Source organism: Cucurbita maxima, unplaced genomic scaffold, assembly GCF_002738345.1.
Source record: "Cucurbita maxima cultivar Rimu unplaced genomic scaffold, Cmax_1.0 Cma_Scf00004, whole genome shotgun sequence".
Taxonomy (NCBI): domain Eukaryota; kingdom Viridiplantae; phylum Streptophyta; class Magnoliopsida; order Cucurbitales; family Cucurbitaceae; genus Cucurbita; species Cucurbita maxima.
The window spans coordinates 1,607,838-1,630,547 of record NW_019272020.1 but is presented as its reverse complement, the minus strand read 5'-3'; the positions used below and the strand labels follow the sequence as shown (position 1 = coordinate 1,630,547).

At 37.1% G+C, this 22,710-nt stretch overlaps 6 protein-coding genes across 8 annotated transcripts; 4 read left to right on the top strand and 2 right to left on the bottom strand.

The window, feature by feature from the left end:
- Positions 1-146: 146 nt before the first annotated feature.
- On the top strand, positions 147-2,501 carry LOC111477764 (F-box/LRR-repeat protein At1g67190-like). The gene is made up of 2 exons (XM_023121650.1): positions 147-366; positions 794-2,501. Exon 2 carries the CDS (start codon positions 934-936, stop codon positions 2,179-2,181), a length of 1,248 nt encoding a protein of 415 aa, XP_022977418.1. The 5' UTR covers positions 147-366; positions 794-933; the 3' UTR covers positions 2,182-2,501.
- Positions 2,502-4,498: 1,997 nt separating this feature from the next.
- LOC111478053 (germin-like protein subfamily 3 member 2) lies at positions 4,499-5,428 on the top strand. The gene has a single exon (XM_023122132.1). The coding sequence runs from the start codon at positions 4,541-4,543 to the stop codon at positions 5,183-5,185; it is 645 nt and encodes a 214-aa protein (XP_022977900.1). The 5' UTR covers positions 4,499-4,540; the 3' UTR covers positions 5,186-5,428.
- Positions 5,429-6,597: 1,169 nt separating this feature from the next.
- Positions 6,598-7,606, top strand: LOC111478127 (protein TERMINAL FLOWER 1-like). The gene is made up of 4 exons (XM_023122239.1): positions 6,598-6,895; positions 6,966-7,027; positions 7,184-7,224; positions 7,322-7,606. Exons 1-4 carry the CDS (start codon positions 6,677-6,679, stop codon positions 7,537-7,539), a joined length of 540 nt encoding a protein of 179 aa, XP_022978007.1. The 5' UTR covers positions 6,598-6,676; the 3' UTR covers positions 7,540-7,606.
- Positions 7,607-9,441: 1,835 nt separating this feature from the next.
- LOC111478008 (probable purple acid phosphatase 20) lies at positions 9,442-11,934 on the bottom strand. Its single transcript, XM_023122052.1, has 5 exons — positions 11,748-11,934; positions 10,614-10,905; positions 9,970-10,544; positions 9,801-9,889; positions 9,442-9,703 (listed from the first exon to the last, which is right to left on the bottom strand). The coding sequence occupies exons 1-5, from the start codon at positions 11,913-11,915 to the stop codon at positions 9,520-9,522; spliced, it is 1,308 nt and encodes a 435-aa protein (XP_022977820.1). The 5' UTR covers positions 11,916-11,934; the 3' UTR covers positions 9,442-9,519.
- A 2,341-nt stretch (positions 11,935-14,275) lies between these two features.
- Positions 14,276-15,829, bottom strand: LOC111478134 (zinc finger A20 and AN1 domain-containing stress-associated protein 4). 2 transcript variants are annotated; one of them, XM_023122253.1, is made up of 2 exons: positions 15,644-15,829; positions 14,276-15,235 (listed from the first exon to the last, which is right to left on the bottom strand). In XM_023122253.1, exon 2 carries the CDS (start codon positions 15,135-15,137, stop codon positions 14,607-14,609), a length of 531 nt encoding a protein of 176 aa, XP_022978021.1. In that variant the 5' UTR covers positions 15,138-15,235; positions 15,644-15,829; the 3' UTR covers positions 14,276-14,606. The 2 variants fall into 2 exon arrangements, with proteins under 2 accessions (XP_022978021.1, XP_022978022.1); XM_023122254.1 differs by lacking the exon at positions 15,644-15,829 and adding an exon at positions 15,546-15,637.
- A 1,009-nt stretch (positions 15,830-16,838) lies between these two features.
- On the top strand, positions 16,839-22,215 carry LOC111478377 (transcription initiation factor TFIID subunit 12). 2 transcript variants are annotated; one of them, XR_002717461.1, is made up of 9 exons: positions 16,839-17,419; positions 17,951-18,079; positions 18,639-19,157; positions 19,366-19,440; positions 21,125-21,203; positions 21,306-21,370; positions 21,484-21,519; positions 21,607-21,781; positions 21,861-22,215. XR_002717461.1 is itself a non-coding variant. In XM_023122597.1 (9 exons), exons 1-8 carry the CDS (start codon positions 16,892-16,894, stop codon positions 21,709-21,711), a joined length of 1,536 nt encoding a protein of 511 aa, XP_022978365.1. In that variant the 5' UTR covers positions 16,839-16,891; the 3' UTR covers positions 21,712-21,751; positions 21,861-22,211. The 2 variants fall into 2 exon arrangements, 1 of the variants encoding a protein (XP_022978365.1); XM_023122597.1 differs by having other exon boundaries at positions 21,607-21,751; positions 21,861-22,211.
- The last annotated feature ends 495 nt before the right edge of the window (positions 22,216-22,710 follow it).

The window sequence follows — 22,710 nt, the reverse complement described above, 5'->3', positions numbered from 1 at the left end:
AAATTAGTAAAATAATTAGTAAAAATCTAATATGAAAAATTATAAAATTAAAAAAAGGTAAAAATATGAGAAAAGGATTATAGGGTTTAGAGCATAGCATTGGTCAATGTTTGAAAACACATTCCCACTCCCAACTTTCATTATTTTCATTATTATAATTTATTTATTTATTTTTTTTTTATTTCTTTCTTTCCATCGCTTCCTTTTTCTCGAGCAATGGAATGCGAAGTTCCGATTCCGATCTTATCTTTGTTCGATTTCCATATGTTTTAACTTCCATCTAATCCCTAATTCCTCGTTTCGCCGGCGAATTGCTATGGCCGCCGTGTTCCAGTTCGATCGAGACTATTTTCGTCTCAGTATCGAGTAAGCCAAGTCACCTATTCAGGATTTGACTCTTCTTTTTATTATGTTTGCGTATTTCAGTTCATAGATTAACGCTTCGATTACTTGTATAGAGAATTAGATTGGCGATTCGACCTGTTCTAACTTCTTCTATCTGGTTGCGTCAATTTGTTTGTTTCTGTTTGTTGACGATCCGATTTCCTATACAGATTGGAAATTCGGGGGATTTTGAGTGAGCATTATCGTTTTAGTAAAACCCTTGATTATAGATTTCATTAAGACTTTAGATGTGAGAATATGTTTTTGTAGATAATTTCTTTTTTGTTCTGTTTTCAGATCCAGTACTTCATTGGGAAGTTGTCTTGAATTACTTGTGTCAATTTGATTGATTTTGGCGATACGAAAAACCCGTGTTTATTCGTTCTCTTCTTCTTATTAACTGCTGCAGATGGTACAGATGATGAACACAGGCCGACTTTTGTTAAAATCCTGTAATTGGGTGTGTATTCATGGCTTTGGGTACTGTAATTTGATGTTGTGTGTAAATTTCTGGAAGTAATTGCTTCATCTGTGCTTACTTTATCGGAAATGGAGTATCTTCCTGTTGAAGTGATCGGAAACATACTTTCCCAGCTCAGAGGTGCCCGAGATGCAGTGATTGCTTCGGCAACTTGCAAGAAATGGAGAGAGGCTTGGCGCAATCACCTCCACACCCTCTCTTTTGATTCTCATGATTGGCCTGTCTATCATGAACTCTCAACCAGCAGATTGGAAATTCTTATAACTCAAACAATATTTCAGACAACTGCGCTGCAACATTTAGCAATTTCAATGGATGAAGTTGATGAATTCTCTGCTGCACCCGTGATGGCTTGGCTCATGTATACCAGGGATACTTTGCGCCAACTGCACTATAATGTGAAGACAACCCCGATCTTTAATATTATTGAGAAATGTGGTCGACAGAAGCTTGAAGTGCTGGCATTGGCTCATAACTCTATAACAGGGGTCGAACCCAGCTATCAGAAGTTCCCTTGCTTAAAATCTCTTTCACTTAGTCATGTCAGTGTCTCTACATTGGATTTGAGCCTTCTTTTGACCACTTGTCCTAAACTCGAGAAATTGGCTCTGATCAGTCCGGACATTGCTATGTCTGATATGGAAGTTAGCAGTTCTTCATTGAAAGATATATATGTTGAAGCAATCAGTTTGGACAAGTTTATATTGGAGGCTGATACCCTTGAAGCAATGCATTTAAAAGATTGTACCCTTGAGCTGTTTGAAGTAGTTAGCAAGGGAGCTTTGAGAGTTCTAAGGATTGATGATGTTAGTGTTATCCATCTTGACATTGGTGAGAACACGGAAAATCTTGAGGTTGTAGATGTCTGCAACTTCACAATTATGTGGCCAAAATTCTACCACATGATCTCTAAGTCATCGAAGTTAAGGAAGCTTCGGCTTTGGGGTGTTGTATTTGATGACGACGACGAGGTAGTGGATTTAGAGACTATTTGTATGTGTTTTCCTCGGCTAAGCCATCTATCACTATGTTATGATTTGAAAGATGGAACCCTTCAGCATAGCTTGCAGGGGTCATCTCATTTGTTGAATGTGGTAGTGCTTGAGCTTGGATGGAGTGTAGTTAGCGAATTTTTCTCTGAATGGATGGGAAAACTTCTAGGAAGGTGCCCCAATTTGAAGAAGTTGATCATATGTGGGGTTGTTTCTGAGGTCAAAACCCATGAAGAATGCCAAACTTTAGCGAACTTCACTTTCTCCGTTGTCCAGTTGATGAGAAAGTATGTGCACGTAGACGTTCAGTTTGAATATGAATAGAAAGTTCATGGATGTCTCCAAATCTACTCAAGGGTCGTATGAGAATGAGATTATATCCACCCCACCCCATGAGGATTCTGACGATCCTACTTGTTCCATTGTCAATTCTGAAATCCTTTGTGTTTCTTTACAAGCATTCATTACTTTGAGCAATTGTCAATTGCAGTCCTTGTTGACAAATGACGAACTTTTATTTTCTTTTTCCACAGAATCATTTTTTAGAGACTTCCTAGGATTCATAATCTATGTTCTCTGATTTTGTATATTTTTCCAATGTCCCCTGAACTCCTTAAGCAAATAGCATTGATAAATCATGTGCATTCCATTTATACAAATTCCAAATCAGGAACATGTTTTAATTACTGGTTTATGTAAACCCTTATCTTCAGCTGTTGAATTTGAGCACGCGCATCCGTGAGGGTACTTTCTACCAAAACTGAGAGCAGCACTATCAAGGGACTTCAATCTTTCAAGCTGCAAGGTTAGCACTCTGATAAACCTATCCTTTGATATGCTAGGAGCATTGGCATGGAAGCTTTTGCCCATTTTTTCATTTTGTTTTTTCTTTTCCTTTCCCTTAAATGATAATGCCATGAAAACGTTCTTTTTCCTCGTGATTTTACTTCAGTCTCTGGAGTGCTACTTGGTTTTTGTTTATCTCCCTGCAATTGAAATTAGGGAATTGAAACGAACCATGGTTGATCGTTACTCGATTATGATTTGATTGCGTTTACATATATGGTTCTTTTAGGGCTTTCACTCAAGGTTTTAAAATGCGTCCACTGACCTTCATAAGAAATATCTTGTTCCATTTTCCTACCGATGTGGGATTTCTCAATTCCCACCCCCTTGGGGGGCCAGCGTCTTCGCTGGCACACCGCCAAATGTCTGGCTCCTCCGATATCATTTGTTATGACCCAAGCTCTATTGTGTCCTCTTTCGATTTTCCCTCAAAGTTTTAAACACCTCTATTAGATAGAGGTTTCCACACCCTTACAAGTAATGTTCTTTATCCTCTCCAACCGAGGTGGAATCTCACACTAACTCTCGAAGGAAATCAACTATGGGGTATTTATTGTCTTCGGCCCTCTCTCTCTCTCTCTCTCTAAATGTTTGGATTCCCATATGCCAGATTCTATGCCTTTCTTCTCTCTTTTCTTTCATTCTACTTCTCACTCTCTTTTGTGGATCGCAATATGTTTTCCAAATTTTTTCCACTGCAAAAATTGATCCCAAAATCATCCTGATTGATCTGAAATATGAGTTTTTTCGGTTCTTTATGGCTTCCCTTGAGAATCCAAACCCTTATCCATCGGATCCTCCATTTGAGTCACCATTTTAAACACTAAACCCTCGTGCTTTTTCTTAGAAAAATCTTACTTTTTTTTTTGGTTTCATTTTTTTTTTTTTTCCAAGTATAAAAAGATAATAATTAAATAAATTTGAAAAGAAAAAAACTGAATAAAGAATTTCTTTAGAAAGTGTATTTTAAATTAATTGGAAATATAAAAAACACATTCCTCTGAACATCTCAATTTCATTTTCCATTACAAATGAAAGAAACATCACCAACTACGTTGTGATGTGCTTCCGGCGTTCATCAATCTGCCATAGACAGAGAGTATGAATTTTGAGATTCTTTTTTTTTTTAAGCGCTAAAAAAGTCAATTCAAATAGATTTAGATACAAAAATCGATGAGTTGAGCTCAATTAATATTCAGTGTTGTTTCTCCCTGTTATGATATTTTTTCTCAACAACGTTGTTTGATCTGAATTTAACTCTCTTGTTTTTATTTGTGATACGTTGCATGATTACGAACATATATAGAATTATGAGTAATAATAACCCCACATTACAAATGCCCACAAATATAATCATTCTTGCACCATCCATATGCCTTAAGATTCAAGCAAAAATAGTGGTTGGCCGCTGAATTTGAGAGCAATCAAGCATGCACCACGATTCATTGGGATACAATCATGGCGTATTAGCCATTTTTACAACTATCATTAATAAATTAAATTTTCTATATGAAAAAGTTATATAATTAAACATAAATACCATCTTGTACATCAACTTTTTATATCTCTTTCCCCACTTTAATTCATCATCTTCCACTCTATTCGGGATTTCATAAGATTTTTCGATAGTTCCTCTAGAATATCAAATATATGTTATGTTTGTTGGTGTGAAACGGTTAAAAAATGAAAAATAAAAATAATAATTAGTAAGAACATTGTGAGTGAACTTTGCATCCCATTTACTCAAAATCAAGTCTATTCATTATTCTATATAAACCCACAAAGCCCAGATTCTTGGAATCATCAAAATCAGAGAATTTGATCTCTCGCAATTCAAATGAAAATGTGTCTCAAAATCCTGATACCCATCTTCGCATTTCACCTAATTCTCACAATCGTCGTGGCCTCAGATCCCGACCCACTTCAAGATTTCTGCATTCCAAATCCCAAATCCACAAAAAAAGACGACCTTCCATGTAAGAATTCAACCGCCGTCACCGCCGACGACTTCGTCTTCTCCGGCGGAAAATCTGCCGGACCCTTCTCGGAAAGTGGGTTCGCAACGGTAGCGGCAAACCCATCTCTTTTCCCGGGATTGAACACGCTGGGAATGTCGTTCGTACGCGCGGATTTCAAGGAGGGGGCCATAAATCCGCCGCACGTGCACCCACGCGCAGCGGAGATGGTGTACGTGGTTCAGGGGAGGGTGTACGCCGGATTTGTTGACTCGGCGAACCGGATGTACGCGAAGGTGATCGGAGAAGGGGAAGTGATGGTGATTCCGAGGGGGCTGGTGCACTTTCAGATGAACGTGGGGAAGGGAACGGCGACGGTTTTTGGGTGTTTTAATAGTCAAAATCCGGGGACTCAGAGAATGGCGTCGGCCATATTTGGGTCTGGGATTAAAGAGGAGCTTTTGGAGAAGGCTTTTGGTTTGAGTTCCAAGGAGCTTAGGAGGATGAGGAGACGGTTCGAATCTTGAGAATTCTCTGTTCTGTTCTGTTTTTTTTTTTTTTTTTTTTTTTTTTTTTTAAGTTCCTAATCAATGGATAAATTTGAGTTTTTTCTTTTAACCATTATTAAATTGGTGTTTTGTAATTTCCGAGATTTCCAAGTCCTTATGAGAAAAGTTTCAAGGTTTGTTCCCCTCTCCAAAGGTTGCTGGTCATTATGAAAAATGTTTCATTTCTCTCTTCGACCTACTTGAGATCTCACAATCCACTCTCTTTGGAGGTCAACGTCCTCTCCACATTGGCAGATGAGGCCAACGTCCTCTACACTCTTATAAAAAAAATGGTTTGTTCTCCTCTCANTTTTTTTTTTTTTTTTTTTTTTTTTTTTTTTTTTTTTTTTTTTTTTTTTTTTTTTTTTTTAAGTTCCTAATCAATGGATAAATTTGAGTTTTTTCTTTTAACCATTATTAAATTGGTGTTTTGTAATTTCCGAGATTTCCAAGTCCTTATGAGAAAAGTTTCAAGGTTTGTTCCCCTCTCCAAAGGTTGCTGGTCATTATGAAAAATGTTTCATTTCTCTCTTCGACCTACTTGAGATCTCACAATCCACTCTCTTTGGAGGTCAACGTCCTCTCCACATTGGCAGATGAGGCCAACGTCCTCTACACTCTTATAAAAAAAATGGTTTGTTCTCCTCTCAAACCGACGAGATCTCACAATCTATCTCCAAATGTTTCCCTCTCCAACCTACATGGAATCTCACATTCATCCTCTTCAGGGGGCAGCGTCCTAACACATCACGTGGTGTATGGCTTTGATACCATTCGTCACCCTCACTCACAATTTTAAAATGTATCTTTTAGACGAAAGTTTCTATACTCTTGTAAACAATATTTCATTCCAATGTGAAATCTCACCATATTCTTGTATCTACCTCTAGTTTTAATGGGTGAAACTAATCGTTTATTTTTTGAAATTTTTCCTCATTTTTGTATGTAAATATATTTTTTAATTTCTATTGAAGAAGGTAAAACATATTAATAAATTCAATAATACAATTACGTCTGGGACACCAAAGATATTCCCACGTCCAAACTTCTTCCTTCAACCTACTTTCTTCACAAACATCCCTCTCATAAGCTCTTCCACGAACAAAACTTTAAATACTCACTTAATCTAAGATCCAATACTCAAGTCGCCAACGGACATTTAAAAAGATCTAAAACATATTTTTTTGAATTCATATTTATTCGGTTGAAATCTATTACACACAAAATAAAAAAGGGAGGTTAATGTATCACATGTTAAATACCAGCTAAGAAGGGAACATAAAGAATATATATATATATAAAAGGTACTGGCAGAGTTGTAATGGGAAGGAAACCTTTTCCAGTTAAGTGAAGAAGTTATAAATAAAGGAGTGTTCTTGGAAACCATGTTTGCATAAAGAAACTGTCTTTTCTAACCTCAAACAAAACTAAAAGGAAAAGGAAAAGGAAAAGGAAAAGACCCTTTACTCCATGCCTCTCTCTCAAATGGCAACAAAAATGGCCGAGCAGCCTCTGGTTCTGGGAAGAGTGATCGGAGATGTGGTGGATCCCTTCATCCCAACCATTAAAATGTGTGCCACTTTCAGCAACAAGCAAGTCCTCAACGGCCATGAATTCTTCCCCTCTTCCCTCTCCTTCAAGCCCAGGGTTCTCATTCAAGGAGAAGACATGAGATCCCTGTTCACTCTGGTAACCTTCAATTCTTTCTACCCCTTCTTCTTTCTAAATTTGACCCTTTTTTGTTGTTGTTCTTGCTTAGATCATGGTTGACCCAGATGTCCCTGGCCCTAGTGATCCATACATGAGGGAACACCTTCACTGGTATTTCAGCTACAATGTGCAATAACATCTTTCTCTGAGGACTAGAGTTGCAAAAAACATAACTTTCTTGAAAACCCATTTCCAAAAATGGATTTTTTAAAAAGGGTATCTAACAAAATTCGAAATGGTTACCAAATTCTTGGTCTTTTTTTTCAGGTTGGTGACTGACATTCCAGGAACTACGGATGCTACTTTTGGTAATAGGGTTATTTCCTTTGGTTATCATTCATTAAAAGGGAATGAAATGAAGAGATTTGATGGGTTCTTTTCTTTTTCTTTTTTTGGGTGAGACAGGAAAGGAATTAATGAGCTATGAAATTCCAAAGCCGACAATAGGAATCCACAGGTTTGTGTTTGTTCTGTTCAAACAAAAACGGCGTCGTTCAGTGAACCCTCCATCTTCAAGGGATCGTTTCAACACTCGAAGATTTTCAGCTGAGAATGATTTGGGTCTTCCTGTGGCTGCTGTTTATTTCAATGCACAGAGAGAAACTGCTGCAAGAAGGCGATAGAATAATAAGAATTGTTCTTATGTTGTTCCTCTTATAAAACCAAATTTCAGTTGAAACACAACCTAAGCTAATCACTATCGTTCCAATTTTATCGGATGTTTCGAAAAAATTATGTTTTTTACATAAAGTTTGTGAGAGAGTGTGTTAGGAAAGGGTAAGAGTTGAGACGAACAGTGGATGGTTTGAATCATGCAAGAGAATCTCTTTGTACTCTTTGATGTAACGCTTAACACAAGACCCAGATGACATAGTAAATAATGTTTGCATGAAAACAAATTTTTTCATATAAATTGAGTTTACTTTAAATTTGGATTTTTGCATTATGTTAATGTTAGATCATCGAAATGCACGTTAACCTAATATTTTTAGTCTAGTTTCGAGAATTAGACTAAAAGAAGTATAGCTAGTTTGCCCTAACGAATGAGAATTTTAAGATTTTTAGTGTTAAATACCACATTGGTTGGAGGATGGAAACAAAACAGTTTTATAAGGGTGTGGAAACCTCTTCATATGTAGGCTGACGGCAATAGATAATAAACCAAAGTAGACAATATATGCTAGCAGTGAGTTTTGGCGATGCGTAATAGACCAAAGTAGACAATATATGCAAGAGGGGTGTATTATGAGTCTCAGAAGCATTCATGAATGGTGAGATCTTAGAAGCATTTCTTGCATAAAAACTTCTCCTGCAAGCTCCAAGAGGGATAGATTGTGAGATCCCATAAGCATTTTTGGATTGTGAGGTGTGAAAACTTTTCCCGAAGGCCTCCAAGAGGGGGAAATTGTTAGATCCTAGAAGCATTTTATGGATTGTGAGATCCCACAAACATTCCTTACAATGGTGTGGAAACTTATCCCTAATATATGCGTTTTAAAACTGTGAGGCTAACGGCAATACGGGTCAAAACAGACAATATTTGTTAGTGGTGGACTTGGACGGTTACAAATGATAACAAATCCAGACATTGGGTAGTGTGCTAGCGAAGCTGCTTGCTCTTAAAAAAAGATGGATTGTGAGATCCGAGGAGTCATTCCTTATAAGAGTGTGGAAACTTCTCTCTAACATCCGCGTTTTAAAATCGTGAGGCTAACGATTATATATAACAAGTCAAAATGAACCATATCTATTAGGTGTAGATTCAAATAACTCTTATTTGGGAGGGAAAGCAAAAGAGGGAAGATAGATGGAAGGGTAAGGCAAAAGAGAAATTAAGGGAAGGAATGAAATTAATCGTGAGTCTTGGTGGGACGTATGATCTGCAGTAACTTTTTGACGTGCCGAAGTCTAACCAGTTGTTATTGTCTTTGAAATGTATGAACGGTTGGAGTTTTCATCTAAAAGCAACGCCACAGGCACAGGCAAAGGCAAAGGCACAGGCACACACAGACGCTGAAAAGGGGCTTAGACATGTGCCATTGCTATCCCATCCATCGCCCTTCCATCCTTTCAACCCCTCTTATCGCCTTAGCCTGTTTGTCAGTTTGGTACTCTTTTCCTACTTTCTCATCATCCACTTGTCTCACTCTTTCTTTTAACCTCTTTTACCTTCCTTCTCTATTATTCATTTCATCTTTACTGCCCTCTCCTATCAATCCCGTCTTCCGTATCTCGAAAAATTATTCAACGACCCCTTAGTAATTACGATCATCTCATAAGAACATACAATATCATTCAATGATCTTTTTGTTTTCGATTTACAAAACAAATCTCTATTATTGGTGTTTTTATTGATCTGGTTCGATTCTCCGATCCCTCGAAATTTGTGTACAATTTTAGACATGTCTATATCTCATGAGGGGCATGACTTTATTACTACGTCCCATTCACTTCGATCATGATGAAATGTGGTCATGTCTAGAAAACATGTTTTCTTACATTTCCCTCGTATGTGTAACGCTATATAAATTGAAAATATATTTCATTTGTTCACTTTATTTTCAATATTAATTGGTGGCTTGATAAGAGGATTTTTGAAGAATTCATATTCTACAAGCAGGGTCAGAAGAGAGGCTTGTAAATGAGAACGAATCGCCAACGACAGCTACATCGTCGTTGTTCCTGTGCCATGTCCACAGCGCATGTGTCGCGTCCGACACCTCAAACTGGCCATGTCCGAAGCTCGCTTCCCTTAATACTGAAATCGTTGGCTTTGGATCGATGTACCTACAAAAGATTAAATTTATTGTAACCATCCACTTAAACTTTTGAGTCAAACGTGTAGTATTCAAATAGAACGTTGTGTGTTTGAACATAGTATTACTTTTTCGCAAGGCCTTCACGGTTGCCACCGTCCCCGATATTGATATATACCGGAGCACAATTGTTCGCTTTCCCATCATAAACACGAGTCTGCAATAACAAAATGATCAAAAGGATGTACGACATATTGAGTTCTTACAAATAATGGTATGATTGTTAGAGAAACTTACGAAGCGCTCGTACGCATGGACATGTCCAGCAAACACGACGTCGACTCGAGCTTGATAGAGCAAAGATTCCATGGATGCCTTCATGCCAACAGACTGTTTCTCTCCCTGGTGAGCAGTGTTGGAGTTATACCATGGAGCATGAATAAGCACCACAATCCATGGTGTTTTTGAGCGATCAATCTTTTTCAAATCCGCTTCAAGCCATTTGTACTGAGCTGAATCCGTGTCGAAATCGGTATAAGATCCCAACATGATAACGTGCACGCCCGCCGTGTCGAATGAATAGTAAAGGTTGGACGTCGACGAGCTTTGCTCGAAAGGCATGTGCCATCTTGCATTGTATGCTGTGAAAGGCTCAGGATGAACCACTGGTATGTGCTCTACTTCATGGTTGCCTTGAGTCACCATCCATGGCCTTTGGCTAGCCAATGGCTCGACGAGCCTGCCGAACGAGTCCCATAGAGGCTGCACAAAATCAGCATACGCCAAGTCGCCGGGTAGTATCAGCACATCATAGGCTGATTTGGCTACATGGTCAAGAGTTGTTTTGGTCCATTCTGTCTGACCAAGATCACCTACGAAGAACATGTGTAAATTTCATCATATAAAGATATCATATAACAAAATTCGCATTAGTTACGTACCGACGACAGCAAATTTAATGGGGAGCTTAGCAGGAGGGGTTTTGAAACTGAACGTCTTGGCTGAGTTCGAGCTGCATCGATAGTAATAAGTCGTGTCGGGGTTAAGAGGACCGATGGTTACTTCATGAATGTCACCAGATTTATATAGTGTATATTTGTATGAGGAAGTAGTTCCATTTACAGCATTGGCGTAAACTCCAGGGGATGTGCCATATTCCACCAAAGCTGGTGCAGAGTCCTTAGTAATCCATGTTATCCTCATTTTATCAACGCCCACCAGAGATATATGTACCTGAAAAGTTTTTAAGATGCTTTTTAACTCCACATTGGGTCGAGCCAACCATATCTATTAACAGTAGATTCGGGCTGTTACAAATTGTATCAAACCTATATACTAGATGGTGTGTGAGAACTCTGGGCCTCAAAAAGGGGTGAAAATATTTGCTTAATACACCCTACTTAAATGGTGTAAAAGTTATCTATTTATAATCAAAGATAGTAAAATATTTGTCTTATAATAAAATAGCAAATATAATACATACCGTAAATTATAATTTAATACTAAATATCCTTAATTGGATTGTGAGTTCTCACGTCAATTGGAGAGAAAAACGAGTGTGAGCAAGGACGTTGGACCCCGAAAGTGAATGGATTGAGAATAAAATATTATTTATAACGATGTAGAAAACTCTCCGAACAATATTGATATAAATATTAAGATTAATATTCTAATAACTTAACAAAATTGGTAGGTCCCAAATTTCTTAAAATTCTCAATTAAATCATTTCATATTTTAATTGACGGGTGAAATCGAATTCACTAAAAATCATTAAAAAACATGTTTTTAATTATTCAAAACAAATTTCATGTTTTAAATTTTAAACACGACTCTCGACCGTTACTCAAGTGCGATAAATATATGAGTTCGAGAACACGAAGAACAGTTATGGGAACTTTAGTTGTTTGGTTGGTAATCTAATATTTTGAAATATTATTTCTCCAATCCAAAGTAACATTTTTTAAAATTCCTTTTATACCCTTCTCTTCACCTCTCCAAACAAATTTCTTACAGTTTTCGCCTCCCTCGTAATTTAATGACACAAAAAATGAGGTCCGAAGAAGAAAATAACTACCTGTTCTGGAGCGTCAGATTCGAGATCTAGACGGCGAGGAACGAAGACATTCGGGCGAGGTGGCGGCCGCTGATAAGACAAAACAGAACAGAACAGAGAAGCGAAGGCGATGGCGGCGATAGTTAACGCCACCGTATACGACGGCGTTTTCCTCTGCGAATCCGTCATTTTAGAATAAACAGAGTAGTTTTTTCAAAGAGAAGAAAAGCAATTGGGATTTTGTATAACGTCGAAGGGTTTTTATAGGAAAACAACCAAGTTTTCAGATTTTCAAACCTTAGTCATGATCCTCACCCTGCCACGTGTCCGATTAAATTTATCTTTCATTTTAATCTTTTCTTCGTCTCGTTCGAGGCAGGTCCCGTATAACTCCGATACGAGCACATTCAATGTTATAATTGGTAAGAATTCATTTCAACAACTACCCTACCATATTTATTCATTATTAACTCAAAATAAAAATTTCATGCGTGTCGATTTTTAACGGGTAGAAGTTGAAAATTATAATATCCGAGATTTGACTTCAAAATCATTTATATTTTGCATTGCTACCATATTAGTACATATTTAATGACATTAAATTGATTGCACAAGAATGACTAGAAAACTAGATATTCTAATCATACGAGCTTGCCATATTTAGATTCAATAAAAATAATTTAGTTTCTTCTACGATTTATTAATTAATTGACGATATATATTTTAATTAATCGAGTTATATATTCATATTCATATTAACTCAGTAAAAATTTAATAAGCCTTGAATTAATTTTAAAAAGTTAAAGAGGATGAATTGATTATATATTATTAATATAATGAAATTCTCTACTTTCCACGTAATTTAAATTATCAATTATGGGGCATTTAATTAGAATGTATTTTTATTTGGCACAAAATTTATTGGTTCAAAGTCGGTTTCTGTTGCCAAATTAGTCAACGGAAGAGTTAAAACATTCGACCGCCCATAAGTGGCTTGTTCTGCAACCAAACCCATTTCATGCCTTACATTTTTTAAAATTTTATTAATACTCGAAAAGCTTTTTTTTTTTTTTTTTTTTTTTTTTTTTTTTTTTTTTTTTTTTTTTTTTTTTTTTTTTTTTTTTTTCACCTTTTTCATTAGTACTCCATTTATGTATGGCTTTCACGTATTCGGATAAAAAGAGATTAATCTGGAAAAAAAATGAATAATTTATTTGTTGGGAATCTATACATTAAGTGAGTGGGTTAATTTGACACGTCAAAATTGGTTACGGGTGTCTTACTGCACCAAAAATGAGTACTAAAAGGTGCAAAATCTAAATGGCCTACCCTCAACAATAACATATTTGGATTCGATGAAAAGAGTTCGGTTTCTTTTATGTTGATTAATTCGTACCCGACCCTAAAAATGTAGAATAAGTGGCCAATTTCTACCAAAGCTTTACCCACTTTCATATTTGATTGAAAAGTTTGAGTCAAAGAGAATTAAAGATTTTTTAAAAAGAAAATAGTTAAATAATGTTTAATATATTTAATTAATTTAAAATTATGTTTTTCATATAATTATTTACTAACTAACCCATTGATATATTTGAAAATTAATGTTAAATGTTAAAGAATAATAATTAAAATAGGCTAAGTTAGTAGTTTAATCCTTGAAGCATATTTGGTCCATTATAGAAGGGTTTCCTTAGTTCAATTGATGGGTGTCTATCAACATGCGTGTTGCATAATTGTGGTGATGATGCAAGCATATGATGTGGCATGCTAAACAACAATTCAAGTGACACGTAGCAAATTGATGACATCCCTCAAACCCAATTATTTTAGTTTGGGTGAGATGACAAGCTTGCTGGCCGACACATTCGCAAGTGTGGTGGACCAATTGAAAGAAATCCATGGCAATATTGACATGGAGAGAAGTGTGGCTATCGACGCACATATAGTAATGCAAAGGGCTAAATACATTGGAAGAGCAATGTCAAGGTCATGTTTAGTTGGTTGCATACAAAACCCATATTGTTAACTTTTCATGAGGTATAGTTTCTTTATTATATTTTCTAAGTATATAATGTTTTGGCAGAATCATATCTACACATGGAAAATCTGAAATATCTCAATATAGGAGGATACGACCAGTCAGACCTCGAAATGTATTATAAGAGGATGTGACTTTCTCATTACGCCTTTGTTTGTGGTCGTGTAATGTGTTGCCTTTTGTCAAAATCTCGTTGTCCACCTTTTTCTAAATCTTTCTTCTAAATACTGGATAAGGACTTAAAAGCATAAGATTACAAAAATCAGCTAAAAAAAAAAGAAAAAAAAGTGATTGCGACATGCACCAATGCTTCAGACCCCGGAAGATGAATATTGGTTGGCGGCAACTACGAACACACGGGGACATTTGCATCTCTCGAGATAATGATAAAACATTAGGCAAACTAAACCCAACAATGATCAAAGAAGCTCAGTCACTTCAATTGATCAGACCCTCTAAGAATTTCTAATTTAGCGTTGGTTTTATGTTCTCAAATGATAAATATATGCTATGATGTTCGAAGCTCGATGGATTTCTGCAGAGAAGAAAGACGAACACCACGAACACCATTCAATGGAAGTAAAGATCAATACTTTCAATTCTCAAACCAAAAGGGAAAAAAACTGAAATTCTTTTTTTACAAAAAAACCCATCTTCCACACTTATTTTTATATCGTAGCGAGAGAGATAGAGGAGGAGAGAGCAGCATCATCATCGAGTGCGACGGTGAACGGGAACAGCTAAGAGAGAGCTCGACGGCGGGAGAGGTGATTGGATATTCTGCCAGCGAGAAATTTGCTCTCAACGTCACGTCGTAGAGTTGTAAGGGCCTAAGAAATCGATCAAATCCTCTCCAGTTTATCGGCTTTGACGACGGGGTTCGCTCGAGCGATCTCCTCCCTTCCGATTGACTTGAAATCGAAGGTGCACCCGTGTTTCTCCGGGTACCTATGAGCCCCACAGAAGGTGGTTCCGCATCTGCATCTGAACCCGGTCAAACCCACCTTCTTACGGCACGATGAACAACGGTTCGGGTTCGGAGTCGGGTTCGGGTTCGGTTGGTTCGTGGCCTCAGATCCGACCGCTGCGAGAGCGGGGATGGTCAGTTCTGTGGTGGCGTCCGGCGAGGACGCGGCGACAACAGGAGGAACGGGAGGAGGATCGATTGAGGAAGAGGAGGGAGAAGGAGACGACGAGGCAGAGAGAGCGGCTTCGATGGTGGATTTGGTGGAGGCTTGTTCTTGTTCTTTAAGGCGGATGTCTCTGTAACATTTGGAGCAGAGATCCATGGTAGCTGGGCTACCGAAGAAGCCGCAATTATTGGCGCAGAGACGGTGGCCTTCAGGTGCTTGGCATCGGTGCTCTTCCGCCATGTTTTTCTTCTTCACAACCTCGCGCTTTCGGATTTACAACGGAAAACCTCCACCTCTACGAGATCGGATTCCGCAGTTTCCGACCGCGTTTAACAGATCTGGAAAAAGTAAGCCCTAAAATTAGCAAATCCAGAACGAAAAAAAAAAAAAAATCGAAATCAAACGTTCGTTCGCACCAACGGAGGTTACGATCGTATAATCAGAATCATCAGAAAACCGAGTAGATTAATAAGATTGATCAGCGTAGCCGTTCGGTTGTCGAGAAAAATAGAAACAAACAGAGAGGAAGGAATCACATGAAGAAGATTCTAAGAATCAAAGCTTAGGAATCAATAAAATCATAGAAATCTCATTTCTATACACCCTAGAAATGAACAGATTCTCGAATTCAGCCGATTCAAAATTTACCTAAACTTTATCATCCAACATACATCATCATAAACCAGAACAGAAACTAAAGAAATCGGAAAAAATGAAACGAACAGCAACGTGGGAAGAAAGTGTACCTGAAAAGCGAAGGGGATTGAGGGTTTTCTTCGAAACGGATTGAAGATAAAAAAGGAAGAAGAATCTTAACAATGAAGAATCTACAAAATAGGTCAGAGGTATAATAAAGAGCGAGAAAATGAAATTAGGGGAAAGAGGGAGAGAGGGAGGAGTAGAAACAACGAAACCGGACAAAATAAAAATAATTAGACATCTTTTTAAAAATTAAAAAAAAAAAAATAGTAAGAAATAAAAATCGGGAAAGCCAGGCTGGAAGCAGCCGAAATGGAAGTCTAGCCAGCCCAATATAGCACGACGATGACGAGACAAGCCGAAATGGAAGAATGATATTCGTTTTTCAATTTAATTTTATATTTATATTTATATATTAATTTATTTTTCAAAGTTTAAAATATGTTTGGAATATATTGGATAAAAAAGTTCAAATTTAAAAATCTTATTCATCACATATCAAAATTTTTAAAGATATTTTAGATATAAATTTTAAAATTTTTAAAAAAGAAAGTTGTAACTTTTAGTGCGGTGGTGTCCAAGTGAGATGATGATATATACTTTACCTTACCATTTAAGATTATTAAGCATCTGTCAGAAATTCGGACGATAATTGTGACGAATAATTCTATCTTGAGGTTAAGATTATTAAGAAGAGCTTAAAATAGTTGGTGATATATATTCTATGTCAGTTGAACTATGCTCATGTTAATATGTTATTGAAATACTTTATATATTATAATACATTAAACTATATTTCGTCATTAAAAAAAATCTCAATTTAAAAAATAAAATTCAAATATAATTTAAAATGCCAATAAATAAATTTTATTTTATCATGTAAAAGTGAGACGAGAGAATAAAATAAACTTCTACTATAATTTATAATTATATAAAAAAATGGGTAAAATAATACTCCATGAGCCTCAAGACCTTGTCCTGTTAACACTAGAGGCACGTTTTTACATACTCAACAACGTCGTCTCGGATGCCCGACTAGTAGTACTCCCACTTTTGCAAGCCCCGGTGGTCAACGGCGGACAGGGACATGAAAGAAAATCGACGGACAGGATGGGAGTTGAGCGTCAAATACGTTTCAATCTCGATCCATCCAACCTTCAAGGGTATTTTCGTAAAAAGAAAATGCCTTAAAGGATATTGTCGTAAAAAGTACTCTCTTATAAAATTTCATAAACTGTTGCGGATGAATTGGCATTAGCCACCAGCCGGGGATTTTACCTTCGATCTCCACTTCAATGGATTCTTCGTCACAGTCACCGTCCGAACCTCCGGCAGCTTCTTCTCCTCATCCACCTCCAGCTACAACAGTCTCCTCCGCCACAACTTCCGTTGCAGCTCCACCGCAATCATCCCCAAATGCAAACCCTAATATCAATCCGAGTTCATTCCAAAATCAGAACCCCAATTCCAAGGCCTCAACTCCTCAGCCCAACCAGCCGTCACAACAGCAACAGTCTCTCCCCACTTCACAGCAAGTAACTAGGCCTTCCACCGCATTGTCTGGAACTTGGCAACCGCCCTCGCATTTCTCTCATTTTTCTTCTCCTTCGCCTTCTGCTTCGTCTGGAGTTCCTTCACCTCGCCCTGTTGCTGCTTCTTCTCCAGCCCAAAGGGGCGGCATCGCCATTGGTGTTCCAGCTCACCAGCCGACTCCTTCTCCTCAGCCTGCTTCATTTTCTGCATCTTATGGCCAGCACTTTGGTGGGTTGGGGCGAGGTGGCGTCAGCATGTCGGAACCGGCCTCCAATGCAACTCCTTCTCAGGTGTGTTTTTCTCCATCTTTTTACATATATAACGACCGTAGAAGTTGACTTGAAGAACTTTAGTTATAGACTTTAGCCTCTTTTGTTATATTGTACACTGCTAGTCTGCTAGCAACTTTTTTTTTCCATGATTTGCCCACCTAAATTTTGTGAATGTTAAGTAATCGACTTGTATAGGAAGTAACAAGGCGAGGGATACAACAACAATTGAGTAACATCATCTATTTTGTAAAATATGAATGATAAGTTAATTAGTAGTTGAGGTAAATGGTACAATTGTAATAGAATGAATCTAAACTAATCCTACCATCGAAGTATGAGTAGACATACAGAATTTGTAACAAAATTTGTTTTCTTTTCTTTCCTTTCCACCATCTGTAACTGGTGTTAAAAAATAGTGATTCAAGTGTCCTGGTATAAACTTTTTGTAGCATTTTATATGCTTAGTTTATTGTTCGCATCATACTCATATGCTCTTCTGATTGGATTAATTATCTGCTACTTTATTTGATGGTTGTTTGGAACATGTAGGTGAGACCTCCTATGCAAGGAATGCAGGGATTGGGAATGTTGGGATCAAGTGGTTCTAGTTCTCATATGCCGCAGAGACCAGTGCAATCCTCTCTCAGGATGCCATCTACCCCAAACTCAACTGCCCAAGTTAGTAACAACTATCTAGCTGAAAAATTGATTATCAATTATTAATATTCTGTTTCGATCCACACGTTTGGTTAAAATGTTTCTGCATTCAAATACGTATTTCGAAGCTCAAAGTCACAAACAAAAATTTGATCTATTTTGGGAAGCCGTGGGTTGTCTCAATCCACTATTATTTTGTGGTCATTTCTTGATTCTTTAAGATCTTCGAAATCTTCATATTACAAAATCGTGATGGCAATTGCTTTTGCATGCTATAAACAACTCATGACTCAATTAGTTTATTCATCTTTTGTTGGAACGGTATTTGTTGAAGAGAGTGGCCTTCTCATTTGGTTAGGTGAGAGATTGTGTTACATTTAGTTTAGGTGGGAAAACGTTCTGTTTGTATTAATGTGCATTATGGTGGTATATGTCTTAATTGTGTGTTTGTCTAGCTTTTATATTCAAATACATTTTCTTCTTCTTGCTACCTCTGTCCAAGTGGATTGTCTATGAAGAACTTTATTTTATTAAACTTGCGCCTTTCTTACTAAATTTTGTTAACTTTTCCAAATTTTAGAATTTCCAAGGCCATGGACTCTTGAGAGTTCCATCAGCAAGTTCTCCAAGTTCTTCATTGCCAAACACATCACAAGGTATGCAACCCTCCAACCAGCCATGGTTGCCATCTACATCACAAGGAAAACCACCACTTCCAACACCTTCATATAGACCACAGGCAAACTCACCTGCTTTGCAGCAAAGATCACATATCCCTCAACAACAGAACCATCCCTTACCTCCAGCTTCTCAGCAACAGCAAATTTCATCAACCCCTCAGCAACAACCTGCACAATCACATCAGCAGCAAGAGCATTTTGCACAACAGTTTCAACCATCAAGGAGTTCACAAGGCTTACCACATCAACAACAGGCTGCAAGAGCTCAGGGGCCAGCAAACCCGAAGGCTTCTCCTCTTGCACCTTCACAAACTAGTAATACACAGCCAATGTCCCAGAGCAGAGCTGTAAGCGCAGAAACTGAAGAACCCTGTAGTAGAATTCTCAGCAAAAGAAGTATTGGCGAATTGGTTAACCAGGTTAGTAATTAGCTTTTCTTTTCTTGTCAAGTTTGTTGGTGACAATAATTTGGATTATGGTGCATAGTTGATAGGATAGAGATTAAATAATTTCTGAAGTCAAATATGCTCTTCACTTATTTCATGCAAATTTTATTCGCCTTTAATTTTGGTGTTGGGTCTCCAGCCCTATATTTTACTTCTGATTTATGGTACTTTCTTTGCGCAGATTGATCCATCTGAAAGATTGGATCCTGAAGTGGAAGATTTACTTGTTGATCTAGCAGAAGAGTTTGTTGAATCAGTGAGTAATTAAATTTAACGTTATGTTCATTAGAATATTTTATAGTTTCTCATTATTATTATTCCTTAATCGCTCCAATGGATTAGATTTTGGTTTTTCACTCTTAAGGATCTCATTTTACCCAACGAGGAAGAGAAATGGACTATCCTCTTAAATGGGTTATAAGAAAGGATGGATTGGAAATCATTCTTCAAAATTCATTAATGTTTTGAACTGCGTTATTAATAGTTTTCCGTACTTAAGTCACTGATAGGAATTCTATTAGGTATAATTAGACATTTTAAGGTATAATAGTAATTAGTTAGGGAAGTTGTTAGGGTGATTGTTATTTAATAGAGGAGGTGGAAAAGGATGAAGGTAGAGAATTGTTTAATTGATTGATTCAGACTTGAGTGGTTTCTCAAGAGGGGAGGTTCCAAGTGTCTCAAAACATGGGGGAGTCATTGAATTCCATTATCTTTTATATTTCACTATATTAGGGTTCTATCAGTCTTAAGCTACGTTGTTGTTGTTCCAAGGTTTTGTTGGATGTTTGAGTATATTAGATATTGGATGCCCAAGGATGTTCAATGTTGGATAGTGGGTTTGGTTGTTCCTACAATCCCAAGAGATGTACAGGAATCATAAATGGCAACGTTAACTTTCAAATCATGTGTAGCTAGTATTTTCTCATGATAAATTGAATATTTCATTACGTGTAGTTTAAATTAACATAATTATTTATCTACTACCTATTGGCTATCGTCAGCAAAAGGAGGAGATAGAATAGAGGGAGAGAGAAAGTGGGGTCCTTTTGAATCCTTTGAAGCTATCCCATCAAGTCCCTTGAATTTCAATGGGAATGGACAATGCATTTTAAGATTAAGAGTGGTGGTTTTATGATGCAAGACATGCCAAGGTGTCGAAACTACCGAAGCAAGAGACCAATTGAGACTTGAACTTGGGGTGGATGAAAAGATATTCATAATAAAAATAGTATGCCTTTAAGAAACTCTCATTCAAGCATATAAATGTTGCAACATATAAAATGATGATAGGAATTTTCCAACCATATTAAGTAATATCATACTTAATTTTGCGCCAGTTTTGTTCTGAAAGGAATCTCCATAGCCATTAGCTATTTTATTGAGAAGAGCAATGTTTTTGTATTCAATATGTTGGTCAATGCCAAGGGAGCCCTTTAGATTTAAGAAGGCTAACTTTTCTCCAAAGAACAAAATGGGATTCCCGAGAGGCATAAATCTAGTAAGGGACCAGATATCCTCCCAAGGTAATCCTCATTTGAGGTTTGGGAACCCAAGAAAAGGAACCCCCTTCACTTGAGGCATCTTCGTAAAAGATATTTCTTATAATCTTTTCAAAATGGCAAAGCTGTTCACCACTGAACTGATTTTGGCATATTGAATAGGGGCATGTAATAATTGAGTGGTTGCATATATATATATATATATATATATCCACCTATGATGCTTCTGAAATGTTCTTTGAAGGTTAATACCATTGTAAAAAGTTATTTTAAGGTCTTACTTAAATTTTTTGAGGGTGCATCTGAAAAATAGCGAATATTTGGAATCGATCAATTTGGACTCTGTTGAATCATTTGAGGATGCGTCTGATATGTTCATGTTGCTATACTTCCCCTTGGCTTGTAATTAATTAATACATTTTCTGGTTGTTTGTGCAGATTACGACATTTGGTTGCTCATTAGCAAAGCATCGCAAATCAACCACATTGGAAGCAAAAGACATCCTTCTACATCTTGGTTGGTTATTTGCTACCGGACAGCCAATAGCTATGTTTAAGACTCGAATCTTACAAATATATTGTTTGCTCATTATTGACTCTCTCTTCTACTTCTATGCAGAAAAAAACTGGAATATAACACTTCCTGGGTTTTGTAGTGACGAGATTAAGATATTCAGAAAACCGGTACATATATAATTGGTGGCAGTTGTGCTAATAACTTTCTTCTTGTCAATGGTGGTCAAGCCTTAAAGAATTGAACTTTCTTTCCTCATAAAATTTATCTGAAATTTTTGCAGCTTACAAATGATACTCATAGAGAGCGTCTTGCAGCAGTGAGTGGCCCCTCTCTATTATTAATGGCACTTTTGAAATGTGATGTTACGGTTCATTCAATGTCAAATCCTGTTTTTTCCTGGCAGGTCAAAAAGTCTATTGTGGCAAGTGAGATGGCAAGTACCAGGAGTTCTGCCGGACAGGCCGCTGGAAATACCAAAAGCAGTCTGGCAAAAACACCTGCAGTTTAGCATGCTCACCAGAAGCTCCAGCTATGTGAATTTGTATGAGGTATATACTGATGGTACTGGAATCGAGAAGGTATGCAAGTTGTTTGTGGCTAGCATATAAATCGTGTATCAGCAGGTGCTGATAATTTGTAACTTGTATTGACATACAGGAAGTGTCATGATTTTCGACAATGAAATATTGAAGATTGAGAATTGCTCCATTGCACGTCTGTAAAGGTAGAGAGGCTAATGGTTTGTTCAATACCCTTAATCTTTAATTTGTCAAAAGGATAAGGTTGGAGAATCATTTTGACACTGTTCTGGCTACTCTAATCTTGAAAAGATATTTTTGTTAACTTGTGCAAATTTTTTAGTGAATTATGTTATTTTGCTTTGAGAATATGACTGCTTTAGTGGCTCTGACAATTGATCCAGAATTAGTTAGTCTGTTGCCGGCAGGACATGCCTCGACTTCAAAGGAGGTTATCAAGGATGTAAGTATTGAGTAGGTCATTTATTCATCAATTCATTTTAATGTAGGAACAATCAGATAGTTCGGTATGGTGGTTCATCATTTACTTAAACAATAAGCATGAAAGTATATGAGAAGTGGGTCTATACGTTTATGAATTCGATGGTTCAGGGTCATTATATTATATAATCATCTGAAATTTTGAGGGGTGAGATTTCACTATACAAAGAAGACAATATATGTAGTGGTGGGCTTGGGTTGTTACAAATGATAACATAGCCAAACACTGGACGATGTGTCAGTAAAGAGGTTGAGCCTCGAAGGGGGCTGGCCACCACTAGCGAAGACAACGGAATTTTTAAAGGGGGTGTTTGGAACAAGTTTTGATTATGGGTTTATGGTCTTTGGAAGGTAATTTTTAAAAACATAGGCAAAAATAATATAGACATTTTACCATTCAGTCCTTCAATTCATAACTTTCATCCATAAAAAGTTTTTTGGATCAAATCATTTTAAATATGTAAAGATTTCAATTTTGATCGGTGGAA